Below are 27,574 nucleotides of genomic sequence, written 5' to 3' on the forward strand. Positions count from 1 at the left end.
AAGGAGCGCTCCCCGCTTCCGTCAATAGATGGCACTCTTTACCTTGAGCAAGTCGCCGGAGCCCATGCTCCTGACTGCGTCCCCTCAATCACATTCCCTTTTCAGCCGTTTCCTCCGTCTACATGCAATAAAACCCCATTGTCCTACACTTAGTAGTTTAGCACATTGAGCGGTTCCTTGGTTAGGTTTGCTTATTCAGGCCCTTTTCAGTTTGAATTTAAAATTTAGGATCCCCCCCCATCAACCCCCATCCTTCTTTTTTTTTGTTCTCTATGCTGTTTTGTGAGTCAATGTTTCTTCATAGCTCTTAAAACCTTTTCACTACATTCAGTATTCATTGAATATAACATAAACTGTCAGCCATCGGTGGCCAAGGCTAGTGAATATTGAGAAGGTGGGTGCGCTGAATATGTAGAGGTGTGTGCACTCCTGAGTGTGTGTGTGTGTTTGTGTGTGTGTTGAATATTTACAGGACGGACCTTGACTCTGTGGGCATGCATGTGGATACAAGTGTGTGAAATAGAAATAAAGAAATGTTTAGTGTATTGCTGTAATGCTTTGAGGGCCACGCACCACACTGTGATGGAAGTGGTGGGACAGGCTGAACGGGGCGAAGCTGAAAAAACCAATACCAGACAAGAGGAAAAAGAGAAAAGAAAATCTACATTTAATAAAAGCATGATTAATTTATGATTTTTGCAGCATCCAAACTGTTTAAACTGAAGCCCTAGGAAAATTGAAGCAGCAACTGGAATTGCTAAATATTTAACGATGCACAAACACTTTTATTAATGTGTGTATGTGCATGCATTGCGCCACCTACCTTGGCTATTTCACGGGAATCTCAAGGTGAAAGTTTGTTATGAATCTCAATAATCAATAAAGCAGAGATATGAAAACTTGAGTTGGGGATCAAATTCGCATTCAAGGCATTAGTGTTGAGGTGACCTCAGTGACACCTCCCACCAGGGGAGGCCACAGAGAGAGCAATTAGCTGCACAGACTGACCGTTTACACAAACGCTCCTATTTGCACCCAAACGCACACAGGCAAAGGCGCACACACACACACACACACACACACACACACATGCACACACAGAAAATTAAGTGAAAAGACTCATAGCTTTCTATATTAAAGTGGTAGAAAGACAAAAACACGCACAATTAGAAAGCTGCACACATGCTGACATACACCAGGAGTTTACTTTAGACAAACAGATAAGATGTGTGGTATATTTAGGTTAGTTTAATGACCAGATACTGCATGCTTTTTCCACATTAAATGATATTCTGCAGAATTTTGTGGATTTCTCGACAATAAATTCTTCTAATTAACTTAACAAGAACAGTAGTCCATATTTTGAGGCTTGTGGCCTTTTACAGCTGGTTTCATGAGTTAAGTTATGACAATCGAATGCCGCATGTCCACTGCTTAGCAGCGTACGTTTCCTTTTGTTTCCTTTTGTTAGAGTTCCAAGCGAGTTGAACAGATTTTAGTTTTTTAGTTAAAACAATGCTAAGCACTGATTGATCAGCAAAATGTCAATAGTCACTTGAATGACATAACAGCCTGAACAAACACTCTAATTTTGAGTTACCGTCAATCTGGCCGAGGTGAATTCTTTGTATTAATTTGAGGCAGATTTTTTTATTTTTTATTTTTAAATGGCAGCTCACACAACTACGCTATCAAATTGACAAAGTACAGACAATCCTCTGTTTGGTTGCTGATGGAAGGACTTAGGGAGTGTCACATTGACAGTTTCATGCAATATCGCTATGGCGATCAGCTGAATGTCTGAGGGGGTAATATCCACAGTGGAAAACTAAATAGAGAAGGGACCTGGGACCAGTCGAGCCCCAATCCTGCAGTGGAAATGAGACATAAGATCTTTGGTCTCCCCCTTTCTTGACCCTTTTATACTGGCTTCACAACTTAAAGTATGACATTAGTTCATAATCTAACTCTCTCCTTCGATCTCTCCCTCTGAATGCCTTCATACGAACTTCAAAGCCCATCATACAGCATCAGTTTATAATCACAGATCTGCAGTCAGATTACCCCGCTCTCACAGCTAACCTTTAACATGAGAGGGACGAGAACCCGGCTAACCCTGAACCAGTGGTTGGGGCTGGGCTGGGCCCGGCCTGGCCCTCATAAAAGCTTCATAAGGCTTCATAGGGGCTTCCTTTGGCTTTGTTGGGGGATTCGTAGCGGGCTAAGCTGCTCCCGAGAGACGTCCCAAAGCCTCCCAAGACTCCCTCTCTCTCTTTCTGAAGTTTCATGGCCTTGCAACACTGCTTTTGGGTATAAGCCAAAAGGTGCAGGCACACAGCCGCACACTGTCATGCACAGAAATACACCACGAGAAAAAAAAAAACAAGAAAAAAAACAAAAAAAACAGATCGTATGCACACAACAGCGAACATTCACAAAGACAAAGAGCAACACACACAAACACACGTAGAATCGAAAAGTCACACACACACACACACACACACACCCCAACACACTCCCCTCTTGCTCTCTCTCCTCTCCGCTTTATTTACAATCCTCTGGCAGCGGTACAAGGGCCCGGGGCTATAACACACGGCACCTAATGCTCAAACTGCCAGGTAATCTCATGTCTGACATCCCCCTTTGATAGAAACTGATCAATAGACTCTTGTAAAGGAGTCATTTTCTCTGATGTTTCTACCAACCACTTCTCTCCATCTCTATCTCTCTCCAGTTCCCCCCCCCCCCCCCCCCCCTTCTCTTTTATTAGCCATACATTTATAATTCATATTTCAGCGGGGCTGAGTTTGCTCTGAGACAAAAGGGGGGTGGGGGGGGGGCTTCTTTGTGTAATAAAGAACAATGGTGGTGAAATGATGGGGAGAAATGCCAGTGTTTGCTGCTGGTTCCGGTGAACAACAGTTTTGGGGATCGATAGAGTGTGAAATGGGATTATAGCTAGTAATAGAGGTGAATTGGAGGAGAGAGGCCTGTGCACGTGTGCGTCCACGGATCCAGATTGGATAGCAGCACACCCCCACACACACGCACACACACACACACACACATGCACACAATAATGATTTCATCATCTTTAGGCAGATGCACATCAGCAGCACAGAGGGGTGGTAATATCACATTTCTGTTTTTGTGGAAGTGTGGAAATATGGATATTGTGTTTTTGTTTATGCTGTTATTTCATTTGTTGTCACACAGCATCACATTTATTTCACATTACTACCAACCTTACAACACATCTTATTTAAGATGTATGATGACACTATCAGCCATATTTGAATATTTTGAACATCCATCTCCGTTTGAATTTCACAGGAAGGTGCTATAAAAACCTTTTTCCAAAACAATTATCCAGCCATTCAGAACATAACGAATACACGCGGCTTCCTATGAATCTGATTCGTAACACAATCTTAATAACAAAACCTTTGTCTCGTCTGAATAAGTGTCTTAGAGTTTCAAAAATCATGGCATGAATCAGGTCTCAATTTATTTCAAATTATCCACACATACTGTGACTGAGATATATGTACTGTACACAAACTGGGACTCCCTTAGCACTATGTGTAGTTTATTAAGGTTTGTCTCTGGGCCCACTATTTTAGTAAGAAACAGAATATCTAGTGAACTGAGAGTCATACAGAAAACGCATGCCGTCAAAGACTGACAGTAAATCTGACACATACAGTCATATGCCAGGTTTAAAGACTTTTTTCTCCTTTTTAATCACCCTCTTCTTTCCCGTCTCTCATGCCATGGTCTGATTGAATCCAGCTGCCTTCAACTGCTTCAATCTCATCCATATGACATTTCTCTTCTTTCCAACTCATCCTCTGTTGCTTTCCCCCATTGACATTCCCTCTATCTGTCCACAGAGACCTTTTAAAATAATATCCATCGCAACTACAGTTATGTACACACCTAGTTGTAGTTCATTTTACCAATCTCACAGCACCAAATTTTTAAAAACAATTTTCCGAGGTAACATTTTCAGACAGACACCATAAGAAATGTAAATTTCATAATCTTGTAATCATCGCCTGTATGAATTACAGCTGATATATATCCTTGGCTAAAATATGAAGAGTAGTAGGGAGCAGTATTCTTCATGGAAAAGGAGGCTGGAAGGCCAAGACCAAGTCAACACGGAGAGAACTTAGCCAGATATCAGAGATACAAAAAGGTGCTTAGAAAGAACAACCTCAGAAGTACACCACTCTCCATAGCAGAGGCACTGGAGACTGCCAAACAAAGACTTGCAGCTCTGGCTACCTCTCTGAAGAGGTAGAAGCAGAAGTAAGGTAATTAAACAGGATGTTCTCCACAGACCCATGCAACGTCTACTCCCAGTGGAAGGGTAATAGAACAGAGTCCCCAAGGGCGGAGACTGAACAATACTGGAAAAGCATATGGGAGAAGGGGCACCACACTATGCCAGTGCTCAGTGGCTAGTGGATCTGAGAGCAAACCACAGCAGCCTCCCAGAACAAGGAGGCCAGGCTTTGATATGATCCAAACCGACTGGCTAAAGAAACTAACTGCAATCCATGAAAGCCTGACAGCACAAATGAACCAGCTGCTGATGGATGGGACCCACCCAGAGTGGTTAACCCACGACCGGACAGTCCTGATCATGAAAGAACCCCCAGAAGATAGCAATTCCTTCTATCTCCCGGCCAATAACCTGCTTCTGCACAACATGGAAGCTACTGTTAGGCATGAGGATGAGTAGGTGCATGGATCAAGACATGAGTGGGGCCCAGAAAGGAGTTGGTAGTAACACACACCAGCTACTGGTTGACAAAGCAGTTACTCGGGCTGTAAGATCAGACACACCAACCTGGGCATGGCCTGGATTGCCACACACATGTATACTGGAATGCTCGGAACTGTACAACATCAACAGGACACAAAGAGCCTTCACCAAGAACTCAGTGGGTCCTTGGAAGAGGACCCCAGAGGCCAAATCAAAGCCGATTGCTCTCCCCCCGCTGCTGTTCTGCATAGGCTTGAACCCCCTCAGCCAGATCATCACTAAGAGCTGCTACGGATACCGATTTCTAACTGGAGTAAAATCAGCCACCTTCTCTACATGGATGACATCAAGCTGAATGCCAGGAATGAGTGACATTGACTCACTGATCCACATCACCAGGATCTACAGGAATGACATCGGAATGTCATTAGGGCTAGATAAGTGTGGTCAGATGATATCCAAGAGAGGCAAGACGATCACCACTGAAGTGGTTAAATTACCAGAAGGCAACATCGGGGCAAAGCTACAAATACCTTGGAGTCCTGCAAGCAAACGGAAACCATGAAGAGGCCACAAAAAAAGTCAGCCAGAGCCAAATACCTACATAGAATAAGGCAAGTCCTGAAAAGTCAGCTGAATGGAAAGACCAGGATGAGAGCTGTCAACACATACGCACAGCCAGTCATCAGATACCCCACTTGTATAATTACCCAGCCAGGTAGAGAGATAGAAGCCCTTGATATGAAGACAAGAAAGCTCCAGCACTCTGAGATTGTAAACTAAGAGGAAGGAGGGAGGCCTAGGACTAGTGAGCATCGCAGCCAATATCCAGGTTGAAACAACCGAGATCCAGGAGTACATCAGGAAGACGGCCCCAAGTGATAGCCTATCAGTGAGAAAATATCTTAGACAGAAGACAACCGATAAGGAGGAGGACGAGGGGGAACCATCATGGAAGCCCCTGAACAGCATTAAATAGAAATAGAATAGATATGGAGAAATCATACCAGTTGCTAGAAAAAGCTGGTCTGAAGGACAGCAGATGTGAGCATAAGGTCAATAGAGACCATGGTCTACCACACCAGACAGGAGCCCAGGTGCAGGCTGTCCCTGACACAGTCCAGCACATAACAGCAGGGTGTAAGCTGCAGGCAGGTACGGTGTACATGGAGCACCATAACCAAGTGGCTGACATAGTGTTAAGGAACATCTGTGCTGAGTATTATGGGCTGAGAGTCCCAAGTTCAAAATGGAAGACACCTCCAAAGGTGGTGGAGAATGACCAAGCTGATGGCTAACCAACCCAACATTGTGGTGGTGGACAAACAGAGAACAGAAGTAGTGATGCAGCTATCCCAAGTGACAGCAACACAAAGGAGAAGGAACATAAGAAGCTTGAAAAATACCAAGGGCTGAAAAAAGAGCCAGAAAACATGGAAAGTAAAGGCATCAGTGGTACCGGTGGTAATTGGAGCATTCTGGGCTGTTACCCCAAAACTGGGACAGCGGCTCCAGCAGAATCCAGGATCAACATCCAAGATCTCTTTCCAGAAGAGCGCAGTCCTAGGAACAGCTAAGATACTGAAGGAGCCTCAGGCTCCAGGCCCCTGGTAGAGGACCAGAGCTTAAAACCGGAAACACAAGACCGCCCATGGGTCAAGTGGTATATTGTGTATGTGTGTGTGGTTTTGATTGAAATTTATTGTGGTCTAGTCCAATTTTTTCCCTCATTATTTTACTGTATACCCTTTTGTGTTTTTCCATACCATTCTACATTTTACGTTTATTTTCACAATCCTATAGATCCTTGGCCTGATTTACTGTTATCAAGCAACAAAAATAATCATCTCCACTCAAGATGTTGTTTCATAACATAGAAAGAACCTTGACAATGGCTTCATGTTAATAAAAAAAAGGGGCTTTTGTCCGCAATAGTAATTTCTCAAGCTGACTCCTCACCCAGTCTATACAGGCTCCGGCTACATCCAGGTAAACAATGCCCCCTTTGTTATAGTAATGCATCATTATTCTTCTTAAGTCATTACAATGGGCTCTACGTTGCTGGATTGTACTGGCTGAAGGTAAACGTGGAATAATATGTGGTTTTGTGTGGAGCGTAAGAGTTGAGGGAATGGGTTTTGATCACAGACAAAGGCCAAGCTACACAGCGTTGTCCCTCTGTCTCTATCTTGTTAATGAGCAGTGTTCACCGAGCAAGCCAGCCACTCTCTGCCACGGAGAAAGACCTCAGATTCATCTCTCTGCGGACAATAGGTGAGTGTGTGTGTGTGTGTGTGTGTGTGTATTTGTACCTCGGAGAGCGAGTGCGTATGTGCTAATTAAAGCAGTGGGAGTTGGGAGAAAATGGCTGTGTGCGTGTGTATGTGAGGTGTTTGCCTGGCGTGACCGTAGATGTGTACGTTAATTCTTAATGAGACATTCGCTGTGCCCAGTGAGACCCAGGCATCACCATTCCTGCACTGACACGCTACTACAAAGGCCACCACGAGGCCCGCACACACACACACACACACACACACACACACAAACTAGATCATTACCATAGCGCTAAAGCAGCGTGCGTCTGTGTGTGTGTGTGTTTGTGTGTTAGTTAACATTGCTAGAAACCGAATCGCCACATTGCTGTACCACTGCTGGTTAATTTGAGCTACAGTAACTGATTGAGCTAGCAGCAGTGTGGTTGGTTCAAAACAAAAGGCAGGGGACACTGTATAGCTCCTCCAGCATCCTATATCCTTCTGATTGGGCATCATTGGAAAATGAGAAAAGCAGGGAAACTAGTGGATCACATGATAAAAACCTCAATTCTTTATAGGGAAAAAATCCTCAGGTGAACTTTTTACTTGAGCACCACTTACCTGTGCAGGAGTGAAAGCTGCACTGGAATCTTGTCAAATATATTATGTAATAATATATATATATATATAAATACACAATATGTTGTTGATGGATGCTTGGACAGATGGATGGATGAAATGAGTGATAGATTTATTGACTGATTGCTACCTGCCACTTGCAGCTCGCCGCGTTGCTCCTCCAGTTCTTTCCTCAACTGCCTGATGTGACTGCTCAGGCTCTGTTTCTCTCTGATGGCATTCCTCATCTTCTCCTCCCCCGTCAGTAACTCCACCCGAAGTCTCTGCACCTCTCCTCTCTGTACGTCCACCTCGCTGCTCCTTCTCGCTGCCTCCTGTCTGGCCTCCTCCAGCTCCTCCTCTGACTGTCTGAGAAGTGCCACATGTGCCTGCAGCATTTAAGTAAGGGCCAAGAGGAACAGTGAATAAGGGACTGTGCCCACGCATGTTGTGTTTCAGATCAAGCATCTTGCTGATTTGTGTCCAGAGTGCATTTCACAAAAGGAACCTTAAATGTGTTTTAGTGACACGTTATTTGATTTTGAGTCCCTGCTTAGGCTTGCTTTTATCCGTGGGAAACCTTGACTGAGACTTCAAAATACAAAAGACACATTTGCCTTGGTCACGCAGCTTAAGAAACAAAGGCCACGGATGCAAACTTCAAAATCTCTTTCAATCGGCCGAGGTTAATCAGTTGTGTTGAAGGGTTTGGGAAGCGTGCATATTGCAAACTTATTAAAAAGTCCTGCTAACGGACCAATTTATTGGATTCTCTAGTATATGTAGCCTTCAATGCATGTGTCCTTCCATGACACAGACTCATTATGTGATATTAGGCGGCAGAAGGAGGAGAATATACTACAGTTGCTTATGTGTGTGTGTGTGTGTGTGTGTGTGTGTGTGTGTGTGTGTGTGTGTGTGTGTGTGTGTGTGTGATGATCTTGGTAAGCATGACATGTCGATCACTTACGTGCCAGAGGACGCACAAATTAATGTGTAAAATCAAATGTTCCCACTTGCACCTAGACTCCACACACACACACACACACACACACACACACACACACACACACGAATGATGTGACTATGACTGCCAGCAATGTTGGCACGCTGCCAAGCTACAGTCACCACTTTGAGTAATTTGAATATTTAGTGTCCCATTGAGCTCTTAATTGGAGTCAATTTCACCAGCCTTGGCACGTTTGGTGCTTTAATTAATGGCGAGGCAATTTGTTTCTGCCAGGCAATCACGGGACAATCACATGAGTAGTGGGTGTGTTTGGAGCCTGTGGAGGTGGGTTGAGTGCTCCTCTTTTGGGAAGTTGAATTGAAACTCCGGTTCTGTAACTTGAGATGAACGTGCAGGCAACACTTTAGGACAGTAGACGAGGAGTCATAATTCAAAAGCGCAAGGGACAAAAGGTCAAAATAACATGGCTCTCTCCAAATTCGAGGACAGGTCAGCAGATACGCATTACTTTAATACCTTTTGGGTGTCCGCCAGCTTGAGCTCTAGGCGTCCAACTTCCTTTTTCAGAAGTATCACTTCCTGTTCCAGCTGGCCGCGAATGGTCACGTGCGTATGGTGGGACGTAGCAAGACATTGCTTCAGGCCCACTTTTTCCTGGGCTCTGTGGGGAGGAGAGCAAAGTGTAAGGACTACTACTACACTACCAACGAACACCGTGCGAGAAAAAAAATGTGTGCAACGAGAAAAAACGTAAAAACAGATAAACCAGATAACAGACGAGCTAAATTAACAAAAAAATGATTTGACTAGATCACGTTAAATTATCCATGTGACACGTAGCGTGCTTCTGTGTGCCATTTGGCACAAGCAGACTGTTAAGAGAATGAGAGAGAGGAGGGGGCGGAGGCAGATGGGAAGGGCACGAGAGGCGAGACAAGGACAGGAACCGGGATCAGCAGAGGAGAATGAGAGTTTTATAGACTCGGTTATTACTGTCTCTCCAGCTCTGACTTCATCTGAAGAATAGCCTTTTCACACTCCGCGAGGCGTTCAACCTGCTCAGTGCAGCGCTGAAACACACACACACACACATGCAGATACACACACAGGAATATGTGGGTGCTGATTTGTAGAAATGTAATGCAATTCATTTTTTATCGATGCAAATCTGAAACTAACTAAATGTCTGATATATGACATTGTTATTTTTTAACACAGCTGGAATGTAAATTAATGCCATCTCTTAGTTGTTATCTCTGAATGTGAGTGCTGGATCTATTCTAATGGTTTTGGCTTGATGAAAATGTGCACATCTATGACACGTAACCTATGTAATGTAATATGAACAGCGGTACAATGTGTGACCTTACCTTCTGTAGCTGCTGTCTGTGTCTTAGCAGGCTGAAGTAGTCCTCGTCAGAATGAGAATGACTCTGTTGATATAGCTGTAGGTCACATTCCAACATGAGTTTCTATGAGAAGAGAGAGAAGGTGATACAGTCAGGGTAGAAGAAGAAGAAAAAAAAATCATAATCCAAAGAACTAACATATTCAAATATTGCTTGTTTTTTTTGTTGTTTTTTTTTGGTAGACTTTATTCTATATTTTTTCTTTGTTTGGTTCCCCATTAGCTTCCAAAAAGTGTCCGCCAGTCGTTCTGGGTTTGACACAAAAATAACAACATTACATTACAAAAATTAAAAAGCATTGTCAATAAAAGAAACCAAGTCAAATGTAAGGATCAGAAAGTAGGTGAAATGGCTCCACATATAAAACAATAAACCATGATGACCCACAATAGAAACACACACACACACACACACACACACACACACACACACACACACACACACACACACAGGATCACCACAAACACATAGCAACAACAATAATAAGAGTGGCAAAAAATATATATAATTATAATTGTAAAAACAAACAAAAATGCCAAAAATATTTTTTAAGTCAGGCAACAAATGGGTGCATTTGTACTGAATTGCATCTCAACAGATTATATGCATTTTGGGTTTAATATTACATGACAATGACACCGATGTGTCACTAAGGAAACACATCATTATGCATTACATTCATTTCTGAATGGATTTGTTGATGATGTTGATCACAGAGTCCACAGACACATGACCTTAATAAGGCCAGTAATCAGTGAAACTACAATAAGCAATGGATTCAATGTTTTCTTAAATACAAAGGAATATCCTCTGGAAAAAAAGACCTCGTAGTTCATTGTGTTTTCTAAATGTATTGCTGAATGTTTCACACATCTCAATCTTAACTGCTGTCCTTTAAATAGGCAAATTATGTAACACATTGAAAAGTCGGCAGCGTTGTGGGAAAGGAGATAAATTCCTCTTTTCTTAAAGTAATCATCTTTACATTATAGTGAAATATTCCGTGGTCAGAATACAAATGGACAAGAATGGAGATTTAGCATTATGATAATATACTGCTGGGCTACATGGACTTTATTAAAGGGCCACATTTTCAGAAAGGCCCCGGGGCCAGACATATCCCCTCAGCTTTTATTCTCATTATAATAATGTAAAATGTATTCTAGGCCTACTTCCTAATTATTTTTTTAACTACATACATCAAATTATTTCTTGTAAACATATATAACCATCTTCCTTGTTTTCTGTCTTCTTCACTTTCTTTAATTGTCTGTTTCACTTATTTTAAACAGACAGACATCACACACACACAGACAGGCCCATCCTACATGCCAATAGGCCACCAATGGGAGAGACTGCACTTCTTTGACTGGCCAACGGCAGATGAACTGGCCACCACTCACCACTCCACAGCACGCTCTGGTGGACGAGGCAGCGGAGCGATTTCATCCTTGATGCGATAGTCACGCATGTTGGGATTGGCGGTTACTGACTGCACAGGGGCGTTCTGCTGGTGTGAAACACGGATTGTGGCAGAATTGCTGTTATATGGGCGAATTGTTTCAGGTTTTGAATGTGATGTATTTGTATACAGAACTGATCGGTATGCAGGCCTCCGGGTGAACAGACCTGATGTACTGTGTAATTAACGCTCCTTTTTCCATTTGTGGTGAAAGACGCTATTATTCATTCTTTTACATTTGAAAATGATTTCACTGTTTCCTTCAGTTAAGATTTTCTTGTAAACAGGGCATTAAGACATTAGCGGTTTTAGGGTTAGCTGAGCCCAGCAGTGACACGAGGTAGAGAATTAGCAGGATGTGAAGCACCAGAAGAACTCCTAGCCTCTTGATAGGCGCCTCACAATCAAAGTCATTAGCCAGTGTAATAAAGGGCCTGAGATACAGCCATTCTTCAACAGCCTAACTCTTTTATAACCAACAGATTAAAGTTGATTGGATTAAAATGACATTCTGCCCGTCTGACCTTGGCGGCAGCAGTTAAGTTCATCCAAATTAAATTTCTCCGTAATAAAGATGATTCATTTGTTGCCTGACGTAGTAAATATAAAACAGAACGAAAGAGGAGAAAAGATTAAGTGACATGCGCCAGTGCACACATGCACGCTTGTACACACGCATACGCATCAGCCCAATGACACGTGCACACGGAGGCCCACGCATGCCCTTACACAACATCGAAGGAGCCGGCAAGCACCTGAGCTCACACAAGGACACAGACACCCATTTGAGTGAACCTAAACACCGGTACACATAATCCCAACTCTCTTGTTCAGAACTCTGCCTTTTTAAACCTGCCTATGTTTTCACCGATCATCCCCACTCATAGATTTACATGCACATATTTGCAGGAGTTAGACTGTACAATGAAACACATTGACTCACCAAATCTTAAATGTTGTAGTAAAAAGGAATATTGCAAAATCATGAAAGACAAAGGAGCTCTATTAGTGAAAAAACAGTAAGGGCTGATACAAACACAACTCCACAGAGGGATTAAGGACAAACTGAGTGTAGTATTTGTGTCTGGATGTATGTCTGTGTCTGTGTCTACATTTGCTACTGTATTGTGTACATGTTTGTCCTGACCTGCTGTTTGAGATTGTCCGTCTGCTCCTGCAGGGATCCCGCCAGGCCTTTAAGATGGTCCGCTTTCTGTTGACTCTCCCTCAGCAGACTCTGGTTGGCCTGGAGCTCATCAGTCAACTGGTCCAGAGCCTCCTGAGAGTTCTCCCACTGGCCAACCTTTTCCCGATGCCGCTGCTCCATCTCAGCTAGTTCTTCCTCGACTGAACGCGTTGCCAATTGGGACTCTCTTAGCTGCCAATGAAACGTAGTGAAGAAGGCAATGGGAGAATTTTAGACCGTGGTTTCAGTCACAGGATTCACAAAATGTAAACCTATGTATGTAGAATAGATATAGAGCTAATGACATTTTTTTGTAGTCGCAGAGCAAGCAAAGTGCAATAATGGTAAGATAACTGTAAACTATTATCTACCTGTTGCTGTGAATACTGTAGTTCCTCTTGTGAAAGCTCCACCTGCCCTTGAACTCTATGCACCTTCTCTATTGCTGCGGTGTACTTTTGTCTAAAAATGGCTACTGTTTCTTTTTGCTCCTGGGCTTGTAAACTGGAATCTTTCAGCGCCTCCTTGGCTCCTTCCAGTTGCTGCTGAAGAAGTTCCATGTCAAGCTCCTGCTTCTTTAGCTTCCCTTCAAATGTCTCCACCTGTACGTGAACACAAAAATATCAAGCACAGATGTTGATGAGAAAAACACCTTTGCCCATTACTTAACCAGCTGGAGCCTGAAGGTTGCGAGACCAAAAACAGTCTTACATTTGACCCCCCTCATGTTCCCTTTGACAAAGACAGTGCATGTATATGTTGTGGCCAGTAGCTCCTATGAATTTTGAAGCATTATAGATGTTCCTATTTACTACTGGATCACTTATGGCATGTGACAGAAGACACTTGTGAACATCAGAAAAGGGAGTGTGGAGACTGGATTAAATGCACGGCCAATCAGCCAGCCAGAACATGCCAGGCCAAACACCATTGAAAGGGAATCGAGAGTCAAGATAGGTAGCGGACCCTGCAGGGACCAAAGGCTTCTCCACCATCCAGCCTACTCCCGGCTGTCTAATGTCTGGTTGCAGTAAAATATGACGGATGAAATACGACTTCAGGCTAACCACCAACGGGAGGTGGGTGACTGTTGTGCCCACATCTTTACAGGGTCCCGGCTCCATCGCGGGATGCCGGATCAAGCTGCACTTGACTGGTGAACCACAGGACAGAGTGCAGGACTCCAGTGGGACAAGAGGAGGTGGACTGTGTTTATATCAATGATGCTCGGTGCTCAAGCATAATCAATGTTGACGGATAATGTTTCCCTGATGTTGCATTTTTAATGTTATGATTCTGGCCATGTTGTCCGCTGAGAGAATTGCTGCTGATTGCATCCCTCCATGATTCCAAATTTTAAAAACGCTGAAATGAACTCGCTGCCAAAAGAGTAATGTTGAAACTATTACAGCAACAATCATCATCATAATGCTGCGAAATCAAACGGTCAAACAGGAGACTTCATCGTGACTAAATGTGCCTGAAAAAAAAAAAAAAAAAGAGAGATGTGTGCTAGTTTGTCTAACATGGTTCAATATGCCGTGCTGCTCTACCTCGCTCATAATGAAAGGGAAAGCCAGGAAGTGAAACCGGGCTTAATCCCGGTGTTACACAAGGAATCCTACCGTAGCTCACCTTTCAAGGGGAGAGGTTGAGAAAGTTAAACCCACTCTAACACTCATCTCGAGTTCATCCACGTTAATCCCGCTGTAATCTGGATCAGAACATGAGGGTTTACAACTAATGACAGCCAACTAGTTAGATTTCAGTGGTTGGCTGCAGCTTGGTTTAACCAGGGATTAGCTGGGCCCATCTAGGACTAACACTGGGTGGAAGGCAGCGTGACTGGGTGGAAAACTTGCTCATGCAAAAGGAAAAGAGACACAAACCAGAGGAGAGGAGAGGATGGAGGGGGCACCATCAACTTTCATTCTCTACTTTAGAGTCAAAACCTGTGTGTGTGTGTGTGTGTGTGTGTGTGTGTGTGTGTGTGTGTGTGTGTGTGCGTGTGTTTAAAACCATCGACTCAGCTTGGTTCGATGACGACTGTTTTACTCAAGGTTACACAAGGTAACCATTTTAAAAGTCGAACCATGAAGCACACACACAATTTACAGTAAGATGTCATACGCCAACAGTGTTTTGTTATTATCAACTTATTATAGCTGTGCTGTATATATTACGTGGTCGTTGCCATAGTAATTATCTCCCTTTAATGTATCCACTATGGCCCACAAACTAATGGTGGATTTTGCATTTGGTTCTGTCGCTGGATGAAAGGCCTCATAACGAGGCTTAATGGGAACACCATGGCTTTCTTGTGACCATAATCAGGAGCTTGTGCTTTGTGGAAACAAACAGGCCTCATTTAATATGTTAGAAAACACGTCGCTTTGACCTTCATTTGGCCTGCCATATGATTATTCATGGCTGGCACATGACTACCCGAGATGACCCACTGGTTGAAAGCAAACTTTATTCTCCTTTTTTTTTTTTTTTCTTTCTGCATTCATGTTTGTGTCCAACTGGATGTGAGAGGTTGACAAACAGAGGGGTCATCTTGTCTTGTCTGGTAATTCAGATGATGTAGATGGGAATGCATGCGAGTTGACTACAAAAATCAAACCCGACTGCCGTAAATGGGTCAGTTTATTGTTCTTTGCAAAAGACTCTGACTACTTGATTGTCCGCTGTGATTTAGATCACTCGCACTCAGACGTGTAAGTGCATCCGATTTTTCCTTTTTCATGTTGTTGGCTGGATTAACAGCGCGCATCGTTCCGCTGCGGGACGGTGACAAGCGGACGCACAAAAGACTCGCCGTCTCCGCGGCTACGTGCTGCCGACTTAAAGCGCCCTTGAGCTCCGTGACCTTCGACTCCCGACCGGCCCGCTCTGTATTGGAGCCGAGCTAGGAGTTGTTCTGCTTCAATCGGCTGTGAAGCAGGACACTCCTCTGGCTCCGGTGTTGCGCATCATTCTTGTGAGCCTGTTTCACAAGTCAGAGTTCAAACTGATCAATAGATCCCCCTGTAGGGGGAGTGGGAGATGAGCGAGGTGAAGAGGAGAAGAGAGAGAGTTCTTCCTTACCTGTTGCTGACCAATATGGCGCCCAACATGTAGCTGCTGCTGTTCTCTCACTTTTCTGCTCTATAAAGCGCTCGATATCTCTGACCTTTTACGTTAAACTGACACGTCTCTTCCTGGCGTTCTCTGACCTCGTATTTCAAGTGTCTAACCTTAGCCTCCGGTGCTGCCACCTGAGCGAGAACAACGACCGCGAGAGGAATAAATGGAAACGGAATAACTTTATGTAGGCATACAAAGCACACACAGACAACAGACGGAAAAGACAGCGAGGGGGCGGCAGTAGCCTAAAAGTGAGGGAATCGGGCTTGAGTCAGAGAGTTTCCCAGTTTAGTCTCAGGACCAGTTGGGAAAATGTGGGCGCGGCAGACATGAATGAGTAACGATTTCCCCTTTCCGAAGCTCCAACTTTCGAGGAGCCTTTGAGCAAAAGTGCTGTACCTCCCACTGCTCTAATGGAGCTGCTCACTAGCCAACTGAACAAAACTGTTGCAGGTTTGGGCACTTCCCTTGAGTAGACATGTGCAACTCTGTGGGTGTAAAACAGGTCAGTGTTGGAAAAAAAACAAAAAAACAGGGGTGCTCAGTCAACCTAGCCTCAGCATATGAAAGGAAAAAAGAAATAGTAAGATAGGTTTAAAACTCTTGCAGACTACCTAGAAATGAATAAGCCCTGAGACAAATTTAAAACCCCAAAATGGGAAAAAATCTAATCCAACTTATTTTCTCATGGAACTCAGTTCGAAGATGCTAAATTAGCAATATTAAAAGGGACAGGTGTACTCTCTTAGAAAGCTGCAACCTAAAAATATACTCAATAATCAGAAACCAGTTAATAGTAAATCCCTGATTAAACACATATAATATAAATGAAAGGAAAAGACCTACAAAAGCCACCACACCTGTTCCTGGTTCTTTTGATGCTTTTGTTTAGCGGTCTTCAGTTCAGCTCTTAACTGCAGAATTAACTGATCTCTGCTTCGAACCTGAAAACACAGAAAATACACTTTACATTAAATTCCACTAATTTGCATATGTTGGCATTTTAGCCCATCCTTTTGTTCAAGCTTTGATTCCCAACATACGATTTTGCATCAGACCTGACACATGCATGCACGCATACACAAACGCGTGCACAACAGGCCGAGAAGAGACTGACCTCCAGGTGCGAGGTGTTGAGTTTCTCATGGCCCAGGGCCAAGCCCGCCTCCAGTCTCTCTTTGGTCTGGTTGAGGTGGACCAACTCTCTGCTCCGGTCCTCCATGTCGAGCCTCAGCTCGTCTCTCTCCTCACTCACTTTCTCCAATGCGTTCTCTCTTTGGAGCAACTGGGAAAACGCAATAAAACGGAGCCACTTGATCAGCGATATCACTTCAATACACCCACACCAGGAAATGAGAAAAAAAAAAAACATATTTAAATTCACTTTAAATAACACCCTTGAATGCAAAAAGTAATATAATAGTCATTGTAAGATAAAGTCTCCATGAAAAGCATAATTAAATTGATACTTCATTTTAATTCCATTATCAAATAAAAAATTGCAGTAATTGAATTTATTTAGTGGGATCAACACTCAAATGTTCTTTTAACACAGTTAACATTAATATGAATCATGAGAATTAACATTTCAATAAATTTGGAGAATAGCAAAGTTGTTGTCTTTACCTCTTTCTGACATTCAGAGTGCTGCTTCTTTCTCTCCGTGAGCTCCTTCACCAGCATGCACATCTTAATCTCCCTCTTTTGAATCTGGTTAACAAAAAAAAAAACACACACATTTCTGGTTTAAGACTGTTGGATGATACATATTTTAATTGCTAAACAGAGATGCTCTCTTTGATGATATTTTCACAGTGTAACATTATGTTAGGGATCGTATCTCTCTGAGTCGTTGGCAACACAAACTGGATCTCAGAGAACAGCGGGACCTTAGGTTGCTGATTACAAAGCTTGAGATAAAATATTCCACTTTGTTTTCATATTTGCGTTTAATGCTGGCGGCGGGTGGATGACGCTACATACAGACAAACTGTTGTTTGTGCTTCTCTTCAGCATACAGTATGTCTGACAATCGCATGTGTTTGTCTGTTTCCTTGGTGACCTTCCCTAATTACCCTCTTCAGTTCTGTGCCAAGTGTGTGTGTGTGTGTGTGTGTGCTTTTATGTGGGTGTGAGACCTCACAAGTTCGTTGGGGAAACGTTTTTTTTTTTTATCTCTTCTGCCCGTGTTTACTGAGTCTGTATCTTGTGGTCTTCCTGTTTGAGGTCAGTCAAAACAAAACGGTATCAGGTATCATGGTATGCTGTCAGTTCTGGCTGAACAGGTTTTTAAAGTTATTTGGGATACTTTTGTATAAGCACTTATGTCTGCCTAAATATGTTTGTGAAGATGCTTAAACTTTTCAACCAGGTCATCTCCAAAAAAAGGGAACAGTGGGAGTTAGGGACAGTTTTCTTGTATACTGTTTGAGTTCCTTTATGCCAAAAGTTGCTCTTCCGTTCCCACCTCCTGTCCGTCCTGCATGATGCAGGGATTGTTTTGACCAGTGTTGAGGGCTCGTTTGTAACCGTCCATGGGGATTGATGGCGTTAACTTGGCTCTTTGACCTCTCACCTCTGGCTGTCAGCGGCCAGGCTCGCTAAACGCAAAAAACCTGAGCTACGGCAAGGGGAGGAAAAAAAAAAAAAACCTGCATACACACCGCCGTGGACATGACAGCTAAATCACGAATGATTGCTCATGTAAACACAGACTCGTTCGAATATAGTACCCTGTATGGGAATAATGTCGGTTGGGTTCCATATTCCACGGACGGAGTGGAACACATTTGCACTATAAAAAAAAATGACCGGAGTATTCATTCAATGTGACAAATACAAGTCATTCCACTTACCCATCGCAAACACAACACTTACTTCCTGCCGTTTTCAAATCTTGGCTAGATTCATCCTCGAGTGTGTGTGTGTGTGTGTGTGTGTGTGTGTGTGTGTGTGTGTGTGTGTGTGTGTGCGTGCGTATTCCCAATGTGAGCGCGTGAAATGCAAAATGGATGTTGATAAACACCGGAGGATGTCGTGTCAAAACAGACAACTTGTCAAGACGACGCGCTAACTAGGTCAATCACAAAGTTTAAGGAGAAACTTTGGAGTGGAGCTTTGGTTTATGCATATCTCTACGTGGATGTCTATACGCGCGTGTGATAAGCTTCTGAACGAATCTGCAGGAGGGGACCTCCAATATCGAAGGTATTTTTAAATCAATGAGCTCTTAAGTGTATCTCAGTCTCAGTGTGTTCACACGTTCGCTCGCACGCGCACACAACACTCAGCGCAGACAGAATCCCTACTGACAGGCAATGACAAGATAAAGAAAGGGAGAAATAAGGGGGGAGAGGACGACAGGAGGGGGAGATATAATATTTGAACAGTGGGGGTGTGGGGTGGTGGGTGACGCGGTGGGGATGAAAGGGAAAAGTGGCAAAGGCAAGACAAGAAATGAGCAATAAGTGAGATCAAGAGAGAAAGTAGAGAGAGAGAAAAAAAACGCAGTAAGGCATTCTGATGGTTGTGAAGCATTGTGAGCAGGACCGACGTTTGTCCAAATCCAACCTTGGAGACTTGAACAACCTTCCACAACACTGCTCTTTTTCAGTCCGTTGACTTTCTCTCTCTCCCCTTCATTCATTTCAAATCATATGCAATTTGAATTCTCCTATCCAACGTGCTTTACAGAGGAACTATGAGCGGAGTCCCGGCGGGGAAGCTGGAAACACTGTGCTGAGAGTGTTACAATAAATAAAAATGATTGGCCATCACACGTTGAACCAACATCCAGGTTTCACACTGCATTTTATAAGTTATTTTTTTTCCCTCTTCTCTCTCCGAGCAGCTGAATCAGTGACCATCTCCGTCTTGTGTATTCAGAATCAAACAATTTCAACATGAGTGTGAAGACCCATCAGATATGGAGGTCTTAAATGGTGCGATTTGTAAGCTCTGGCAAGAATTATAGTTCAAACCATTATCAACAGGAAGTGAAGAGGTTACTGGAATGAGCACGCTAACCAGCTAGCCCATGCCATTCTGTCTTGTAATACCAGTTGAATAGAGAGTCTTTGCCACGTCCAGTCCTGGAGACCTTGCCGCCACCAGGAGACCACTTCATCACGAGGAGGCCCTTCACACAACGGGCCAGTGCCAAACTATATAACGGCCACGCGTTTTCAGAATTTCACGTTTATACAGCTCCTCTAACTGCAAACTAAAGACATCCATTCGTCTCACTCGATCCCTCCTTTCTCCCCTTCCTGTGTACATTTATGACCTGAACATTTCAAAAAAGGGGAGCCTCCAAAGAACCGAGCAAGTGACTTTTTTAGGTTCTGAGAAGATGAAGCGGCTCATCTCTGACAAAGCCTCTTGTCATGTTAATGGATTCACCGCTTTCAAGTTCCTCAGTGGGGGGGTTTGGAACACTTTAACCACATGTTCAAACTACAGCGACATGTGGCCGTTTGCAGGAAGATGACGCGTGTGAGTCAGTGGAGAGAACTGCTAATAGTGATGGAGAGCAAATAAAAGGAGATACGCAAGAATAAAGGATGAGGGATTAAAAAGACATTAAGGAGGATTGTGTGGGAAGATTTGTTTCCACACAAATCACGCAAACATCTGCTCTGATTTAGTTAATTTCATAAGTTCTTAATATAAAAATCAGTGTTTGATAAAGTGTTGTTGATAAAGCGGTTCAACCAAGAGAAACAACACACAGAAACAAGTCAGAGCGGTGCTTCCCGGCACATTCAGTCAATAAAAAAAGTGAGTGGAAGACAGAAAAAGGCAAACTGCTTTCCTGCTCTTCTAAGCAAAGACGCCTAACTAAGAGAGTGTTGACAGTATTTGTTCAGCTGTGCTAATGTTAGGACATTTAGCGCTGCAGAAGAAAATACTTAACACTAACTTCTCTCAAGTAGCCCGCTCTCTCTCTCTTTTACATACACCTACTGCTACCAGCGTCCATACAATAATAGAATGAAGTGTTCATGAGTGAATGCAAAGCTGTTAGTGTGTGTGTGTGTGTGTGTGTGGGGGGGGGGGGGGGGATGCGTGTGAGAGAGAAATCTTGTAATAGATCAGAGAAAGAACAGTTTTGGTGCATAAAGCAGCACCAGATGTGGAGCAGAAACCAGATCCCTGGACGGAGTGTAATGGTCCATCCGTTGACTTAACCGAATCCAAACATGACAGACACAACCTCACACACACACACACACACACACACACACACACACACACACACACACACACACACAGAACTGTAGCTTAATCGCATACACTCTACATCCACGACAAAAGGAACAAATAAAGATTCTTCTTGCGTATAAGCTAATGTTTGTTTCTTCCATCAGTGGAATTAATGTTCACTTCACCAGACAGAATTACAAACCCTAAAAATATTCTGAAGTGAGTCAGTGAAGAGGCTGGCCAGTGACAAGGACTGGACCTCGTGGGCTGTTTCCCTTTTGTTTCGTTTGATTTTTTTTTTTTAAATGCATACCAAAGTATGAAAAGTATCTTTCTAACCCTCTTAATTGAAGGCTGAATACAAACCACTTAACTCTAACGTATGCTTTTGGTATATCAAAAAGGGCAGAGCAAAAAAAAAAAGGCCTGACAAGTAATATACTATATGAGCATGCAGTTCTTTTGAGTTTTGCAGCAGTCCTAGATGGGGGGAAAAAAATCCCATTTCAGCTGAACAATTCAAATTTATGTCAAGTCCGTCTTCGTCAAAAGTGCGTGCTTTTAATAAGGCTCTAAATATCAGAACATCCCATTACCCATTATCTAAAACCGTATTATCAGCACCATTGTAGAAATAGACAATACCTGTCAGAGTGAATATTACGTTTGAAAATTGAATATTTAAATGAATCCCTCACCTGTACAACCCTTCTTATCTGCCCTATTGTGGGAAAAGACAATGCATTACATTAAAGTGAATATTATATTCCATCTCCATCCTGTAGAAATTGCGTATTTTTCAGTTTAACTATTTCTTCCCATTGTCCGCTTTGTCTCGAAAATGTTTCTTGACCTTGTGAGCAAATGAAGTTGCTGATAATGTATCAATGTCAACAATATGCGGCCAACAACGGCTAAGTCGACCGCGCTCGTCTCCGTTTAATTGTCACAATAAAATGGCAAAGTTGGACAAGTAAAGTTTTGCAAGGATTTATCATTTAATATGTTGAATGACGACCTTTAGGAGGAACCCAATTACCTTCTTTTCCGTGGCGTGACGCACGTGCATCAGCTCCTGCTGCAGACGCTCCGTCTCTTTGTTGGCATGGCGCAACTGGTCTTGGATCTGCCGTCTCTGCTCCCTTTCCGTGTCCAGGCTGGTTTTGGTCTGATCCAGGATCTCACTGATGTCGCTCAACGTGCACTCACTGGTTCGTAACTGAGGGGAGAGAGAGAGATGAAGAATAAGTGCAGGATGTCTAATCCAAACGGCTGAGAGAGGGACAGTCGTGGGCGGCTGGAGTCAAAGCTGAGGAGGCACACAAGGAGAAGAATGGCTGAACCGTTACAACAAGATACAAGCAGAAGGAGAAGGGCGATGAAAGTCGAATTTGGGGACGTTTGCCTCCACTCGGTCTCCATAGCAGTGAAAGGGAACATCATAAAGGCTTTGTGCCAAGCTGGGGAACCCTACAGTTACTGCTTTGACTCAGGACCAATAAAACTGTTCACTACACATCATAAAGTCGTAGGACACTAACTGTAGACTTGTGCTTCTTAAACGGACGAGGCTTGCTGGCAGTAGTGGTCCCTTTTTCTTTGTGTTCCACATCACACAAGAGGAAGAATATGCTTCTACTTAGACAGGTTCCTCTCAAAACACGCCACATTCTTTGTCCACTGAAATAATGCTGCCGGACGTCACGTATAAACATCCCTCGGATGGCTGTAAGAACAAAAATGGGTGCCGGTGTAAACTGTTCAAAATACCTGGTGTGTCACTAATAATAGGCTGTAAATGTAGTGTTTGGTCTATTACCCCCTAGACTCATACACTCAGGATACATGAATGATGTCAGTAATGGAACAGGAGTAATTAAGATGTAGTGTAAAAGTAAGGGCATAAAGTGGCCGTTTCAGAGAGTCTTTCAAGTGTTCCCTAAGTCAAGTAATTAACATGCTTGAATATGCTTTGTTTGGTTGTCTGCAGGGCACCCGCACCACTAAAACACCAGTAGCAGATGAATGACTTGGCGTTGGTCAAGGACACAGTAAATGGGATAATTTAAGCCTGAAACACATCATCGCCACGCTCCACACCGATATATACCAAGAGGAGGAGAAAAGGGAGAGAAAGGAAATACAGAGGGAGAGAGAAAAAGGACAACGGGAGAAACCTAAAGGCCATTCCATTCATCATGCGTATGACTCTTTAATGTTCCCATACATTACCGTTGGTTCTCGTTGGGGCGAGGGCGAGACTGGACAAGGGAGATGAGAGAAAGGGAAAGAACAAAAAAAGAAAGAATGATCTGAAGAAAAAAGAAATCGTACGAACAGACAAAAAGAAAGAAACAAAAACAACATTTAACCCCTCCCCCCCGCCACGCTTGCTCCCTCTCTTGGCTAAGTGATATTCACACGAACACGGTCCTTTATTGTACAACGAGCCAACCCTCTGCGGAGCTAAGATGGTGGCGATGAGTTATTAAATATGGAGAGAGGGCGAGAGAGGGAAGGCGGAGGAGGAGGGGAAGAAGGACGGATGATTAACTGTGAAGGAAGTAAAAAATGAGGAGAATTCCCCGATGAACCTGACTGGATTTGATTTAGAGAAGGTTGCCCAATTCTGTTCCTTATTTAAGAAGAGCTCCCCTCCCGTGTGCGTGTATATGAGAGAGAGAGAGAGAGAGAGAGAGAGAGAGAGAGAGAGAGAGAGAGAGAGAGAGAGAGAGAGAGAGAGAGAGAGAGAGAGAGAGAGAGAGAGAGAGAGTGTGCTACCTACTTTGCTCTGCAGTGAAGCCCGGCTTCCTCTGAGCTCTGCGTTGTCTTGGACCAGCTGTTGTGTGCGTTCCTCCTTCATAGCCAAGGTTCCCTTCAGAGAGTCCTGAGTGGCTCGCAAACCGACCACATCCTGGTCCAGGTGCCTCACATGCTCCTCTCTCTCTTTCATCTTAAACACACACACACACACATTGACAACAGAACATCTTGTACTGTACGTATACATGTATACTATTACTGCAGTCTGTAGGTTTTACCTGCTTTGTATGTATGCAGAAAATGCAGAGCAACATTATTTCTCCGTCTCCGAAGTATCAGAGAGCTGATAATTGTCAAGATAAATGTTTAAATAAATAAATTGTCGGCTAAATGTTACTTAATAGCTGCCTTTATACGTTTTACTATATGCTCACTTAAGATTGCATGTTTTTGCGACTTTAAAGCATCTTTGCTGGTGACGTCTCTGCACCACTTGTTCAGTGACCATCATGGTAGCCCCCTACTGAGCCCCTCGCATTTTCTTTTTCAAAATTTCCAACATCTTCTCCAAGAAACTATCTTCTAATAGTCTTGTAAAATCATGTATTCATCTCACATGTGCAGCAGATGTCTAGAGCACCAGCTCTGATGGATCACAATGTGATGTCTGTCCAGCAATGTTGTTGGCAGTTGCACTAAAGATACAAACAAAACAATGAATTTATCATGTTTTGTGTGAGGTCCATTACTCTGGTATATTGTTATTATTATTATTTTGTTTTGATAAATGTTCCAACTCCAGTCGGACTGTTGTAATGTAGCATAAACAACTGCCGTCATTATTTTCATCATCAACCTCAAACATTTCAATCGTAACTCATCACTTCCAGTAGCATTATTTATTTTACAAAAGGATAAAACACATCCACCTTATTAAAGCCACAACAAAATAACTGTTGCTGTGCTCCACATAAGTGAGTGTCTGAGTTATCATGGAGGGGAAAAAGAGAGTGGTTATTTGCAAAGAAGCAGACAGTGGTTGAACTCCTCACCCCCTGCATGAATGTGAGTGTGTGTGGGCCTGTGGTTCAGAACAGCAAAGCCAAATCAAAGACCCTATTCATTAGCACTGTGTTAAATGAGCCCTGTGTTAGATTAGCAAGGAGGCTGCGCAGACAGACACACACACAAACACACGCACATGCAAACACATTTTACACTATTTTGTCAAGTCTGGCTCATTTAAGACGGATGACCCCACACACAATAGAGCCTCAAACACACGCAAACATAGCGGGTACCTACTGTACTGTGCAGTATCCTTTTAAAGGCACACCAAAAAAAAAAGGGTTGTTTTTTGAGACACCCCTACCCAAGGTAGAACGAAGTACAGCCATGTTTTATGGTTTTTGATCTCCCTCCAGCTCTCTTGTTTCCTCCTCTAACAGCAGACTGCGGTCCAGGACTTGTGTCTTGGCACAGACACAGCCCACCTCTGCCTCCTCTCCAGACTCTGCAGTATATCTATCATCCAGCCCCATTGTAACGGCGAGCTAAAGGTGCTCTTTAATGCAGTTAACTCATCTACAGCGCGGCTAATGGATGGTAACAATTATAAGTAATGGGGCACCCAGCATCGCGACGCTGAATTAAAACGACTCTTTTATCTGGATATTCCAGCAATTTTTAGTGTGACCATTGGGAAATAAAATAAGTTCCACAAAAGCTGAGACAATTAGGTGTGAATTGCGGCGCCGGAGCCAAGTCCAACACATTACACGAGTGGGCAAAAGTTTGTGCTCTTCGTGTTAAGCCATCAAGAGGAATTTTGAATGAAAAAAAAGAAAAAGGAAAAAGCACATTTATGCATTTTCATGATCACCAGTTCAACCAAGTTAAAGCAATGATATCGCCTGAAGTTTACATACTAGAACTTTAACTGTGCTGTAAGAATCATGCCATTCCATAGACAATAGAAATGCTAAACAGTACATCCAAATATTACACAAAAATAGTTCTATGACTTGTTTTTTAAATAACTGTAACTCTATGGTGCTATCAGTGCCAGTTCTGAGCTTGGTGAGTGAAGAACGACTCGAACACAGCTAAACCTTCACTAGCAACACCATCTTTAGTCCTTATGTTCAATAACTAAATTAAGTTATTAAAAAGCCATCCATCATTTACCTGTTCAGTTATTAATATTCACTACAACACAACATATCAAGCCTGTATTCATTTTCTTTACTCTTAATGACTATATTGGCTACTATCTATTACATTTGGATTTACGTTGGTCTGTAACACTGAACCTAAGAAGTGTACTTTAGATTTCCCTAAGACATAAGAATAAATACTTAATAGAATGGCCTGAATTATCTCATGGCAAAATTATGTAACATATAATCTGTAATTTTTGTAAACTGGTATGTTCAGATAATAAAAGTCACTGTAAATAAACCTAAAAAGTAAACAAAAACAAGAAGTTCTGTTAAAAATAAGCTCTCTCAAAATATTTATATTCAGTATTCTACTCAAATATGCATACGCTATATTGACTTTGCCACAGTCTTACCCACTTTACGGTCACTGCTGTTTATCCAACAGGCAGTGAAATAAAGATCACACTGTCTCTCAAACCCCCTCTTATAGTCCAAGGTCTTCATGCCGCTGACTTTCAGAACTATGCAATATTGTTACATAATGAATACATTACAGTGACTTTTCTCATCTCCAAATCTGCCACCATCAGAGATGATTAAAAGTTCCCATGTGGTCTGTGTAAAGTCTTAATTCTCCAGTGAGGGAGTATGGGATCTTGGCCGGAAGTCCTGAAGAAAGAATATCAGATTAGTGATTTTATTTCAAATTAGTGCTTAAGCCTTGGACTTTCATATTAGTAGTCCCTATTGAGAGAGAAGCCTCAATCTGATCAAGTCTCATTACTTTAGCAATTAAGGTTACACCCCTGGGGTCCTCCCCTCAGCTCCAGCCCCCCGCCGCCTCCTCCTGTCTCCTTTCTTTTATTCTCTCCTCCCAATATGTTTTTTTTGCCACCAAGGCGGAGGAGAGGAGAAAGGGAGAACGGCTTGCGTAAATCCTTGATTGGCCAAAGTCTATCCTCCATCGAGGATTATGAATAGAAATGGAACATTTGAGGACAAAGGAAGGAGGGGTGGGTGGGAAGAGACAGACAGAAAAAAAAGAGATTGAGTGTGAGTTGCAGAGTTAAGGGGGGGAGAGAGAGCTAGAGAGACAGAGAGAGAGACAGAGAGAGAGGGACAGAGAGAGAGAGAGGGTGGCTAATATAATTGAATTAAAAAGATGGAGCGGGGCCATTTCTAAGCAGGTGGGAGTGTGAAGTGAGAAAGAGCAGGCGAGATATTAACTTCTAATAAAAGAGAGATTAGAAAGTGGCTAGGAGGACTGCTCTGTCTTTACCTGTGGGAGTGATGGCCCCCACATAACCTTTCACTGCAATATGCACACCGATATTGGCCGCCATATTCTCAGCGTATATACCGCACACAGGCACAGGAAAACGTATACACAAGCATCTGTGCACCGGGTGGATGTACACACATATATGTAGAAATACGTGACATTTGAGAGGACACACACACACACACACACACACACACACACACACACACACACACACACACACACACACACACACACACACACACACACACACACACACACACACACACACACACACACACACACACACACACACACACACACACATTCAGTCATGCAGTGTGACAGCAATGCATTATCAGCACTCATTCAACGAT

At 43.0% G+C, this 27,574-nt stretch overlaps 1 protein-coding gene across 1 annotated transcript in view; it reads right to left on the minus strand.

Annotated features, from left to right (window-relative positions):
• LOC311028766 (uncharacterized protein) overlaps positions 1–27,574 on the minus strand; it is a 69,882-nt gene that overhangs the window by 23,437 nt on the left and 18,871 nt on the right. The window contains exons 6-16 of the mRNA XM_084033529.1: positions 23,797–23,964; positions 22,051–22,230; positions 17,433–17,516; positions 16,924–17,091; positions 16,667–16,750; positions 13,049–13,279; positions 12,639–12,869; positions 9,991–10,092; positions 9,614–9,690; positions 9,137–9,281; positions 7,802–8,039 (exon numbers count right to left, since the gene is read on the minus strand). Of these exons, the coding sequence (XP_083889655.1) occupies positions 7,802–8,039; positions 9,137–9,281; positions 9,614–9,690; positions 9,991–10,092; positions 12,639–12,869; positions 13,049–13,279; positions 16,667–16,750; positions 16,924–17,091; positions 17,433–17,516; positions 22,051–22,230; positions 23,797–23,964 (1,708 nt within the window). The remainder of the gene's footprint in view (positions 1–7,801; positions 8,040–9,136; positions 9,282–9,613; positions 9,691–9,990; positions 10,093–12,638; positions 12,870–13,048; positions 13,280–16,666; positions 16,751–16,923; positions 17,092–17,432; positions 17,517–22,050; positions 22,231–23,796; positions 23,965–27,574) is intronic.

Source organism: Eutrigla gurnardus, assembly GCF_963514095.1.
Source record: "Eutrigla gurnardus genome assembly, chromosome: 18".
Classification (NCBI taxonomy): domain Eukaryota; kingdom Metazoa; phylum Chordata; class Actinopteri; order Perciformes; family Triglidae; genus Eutrigla; species Eutrigla gurnardus.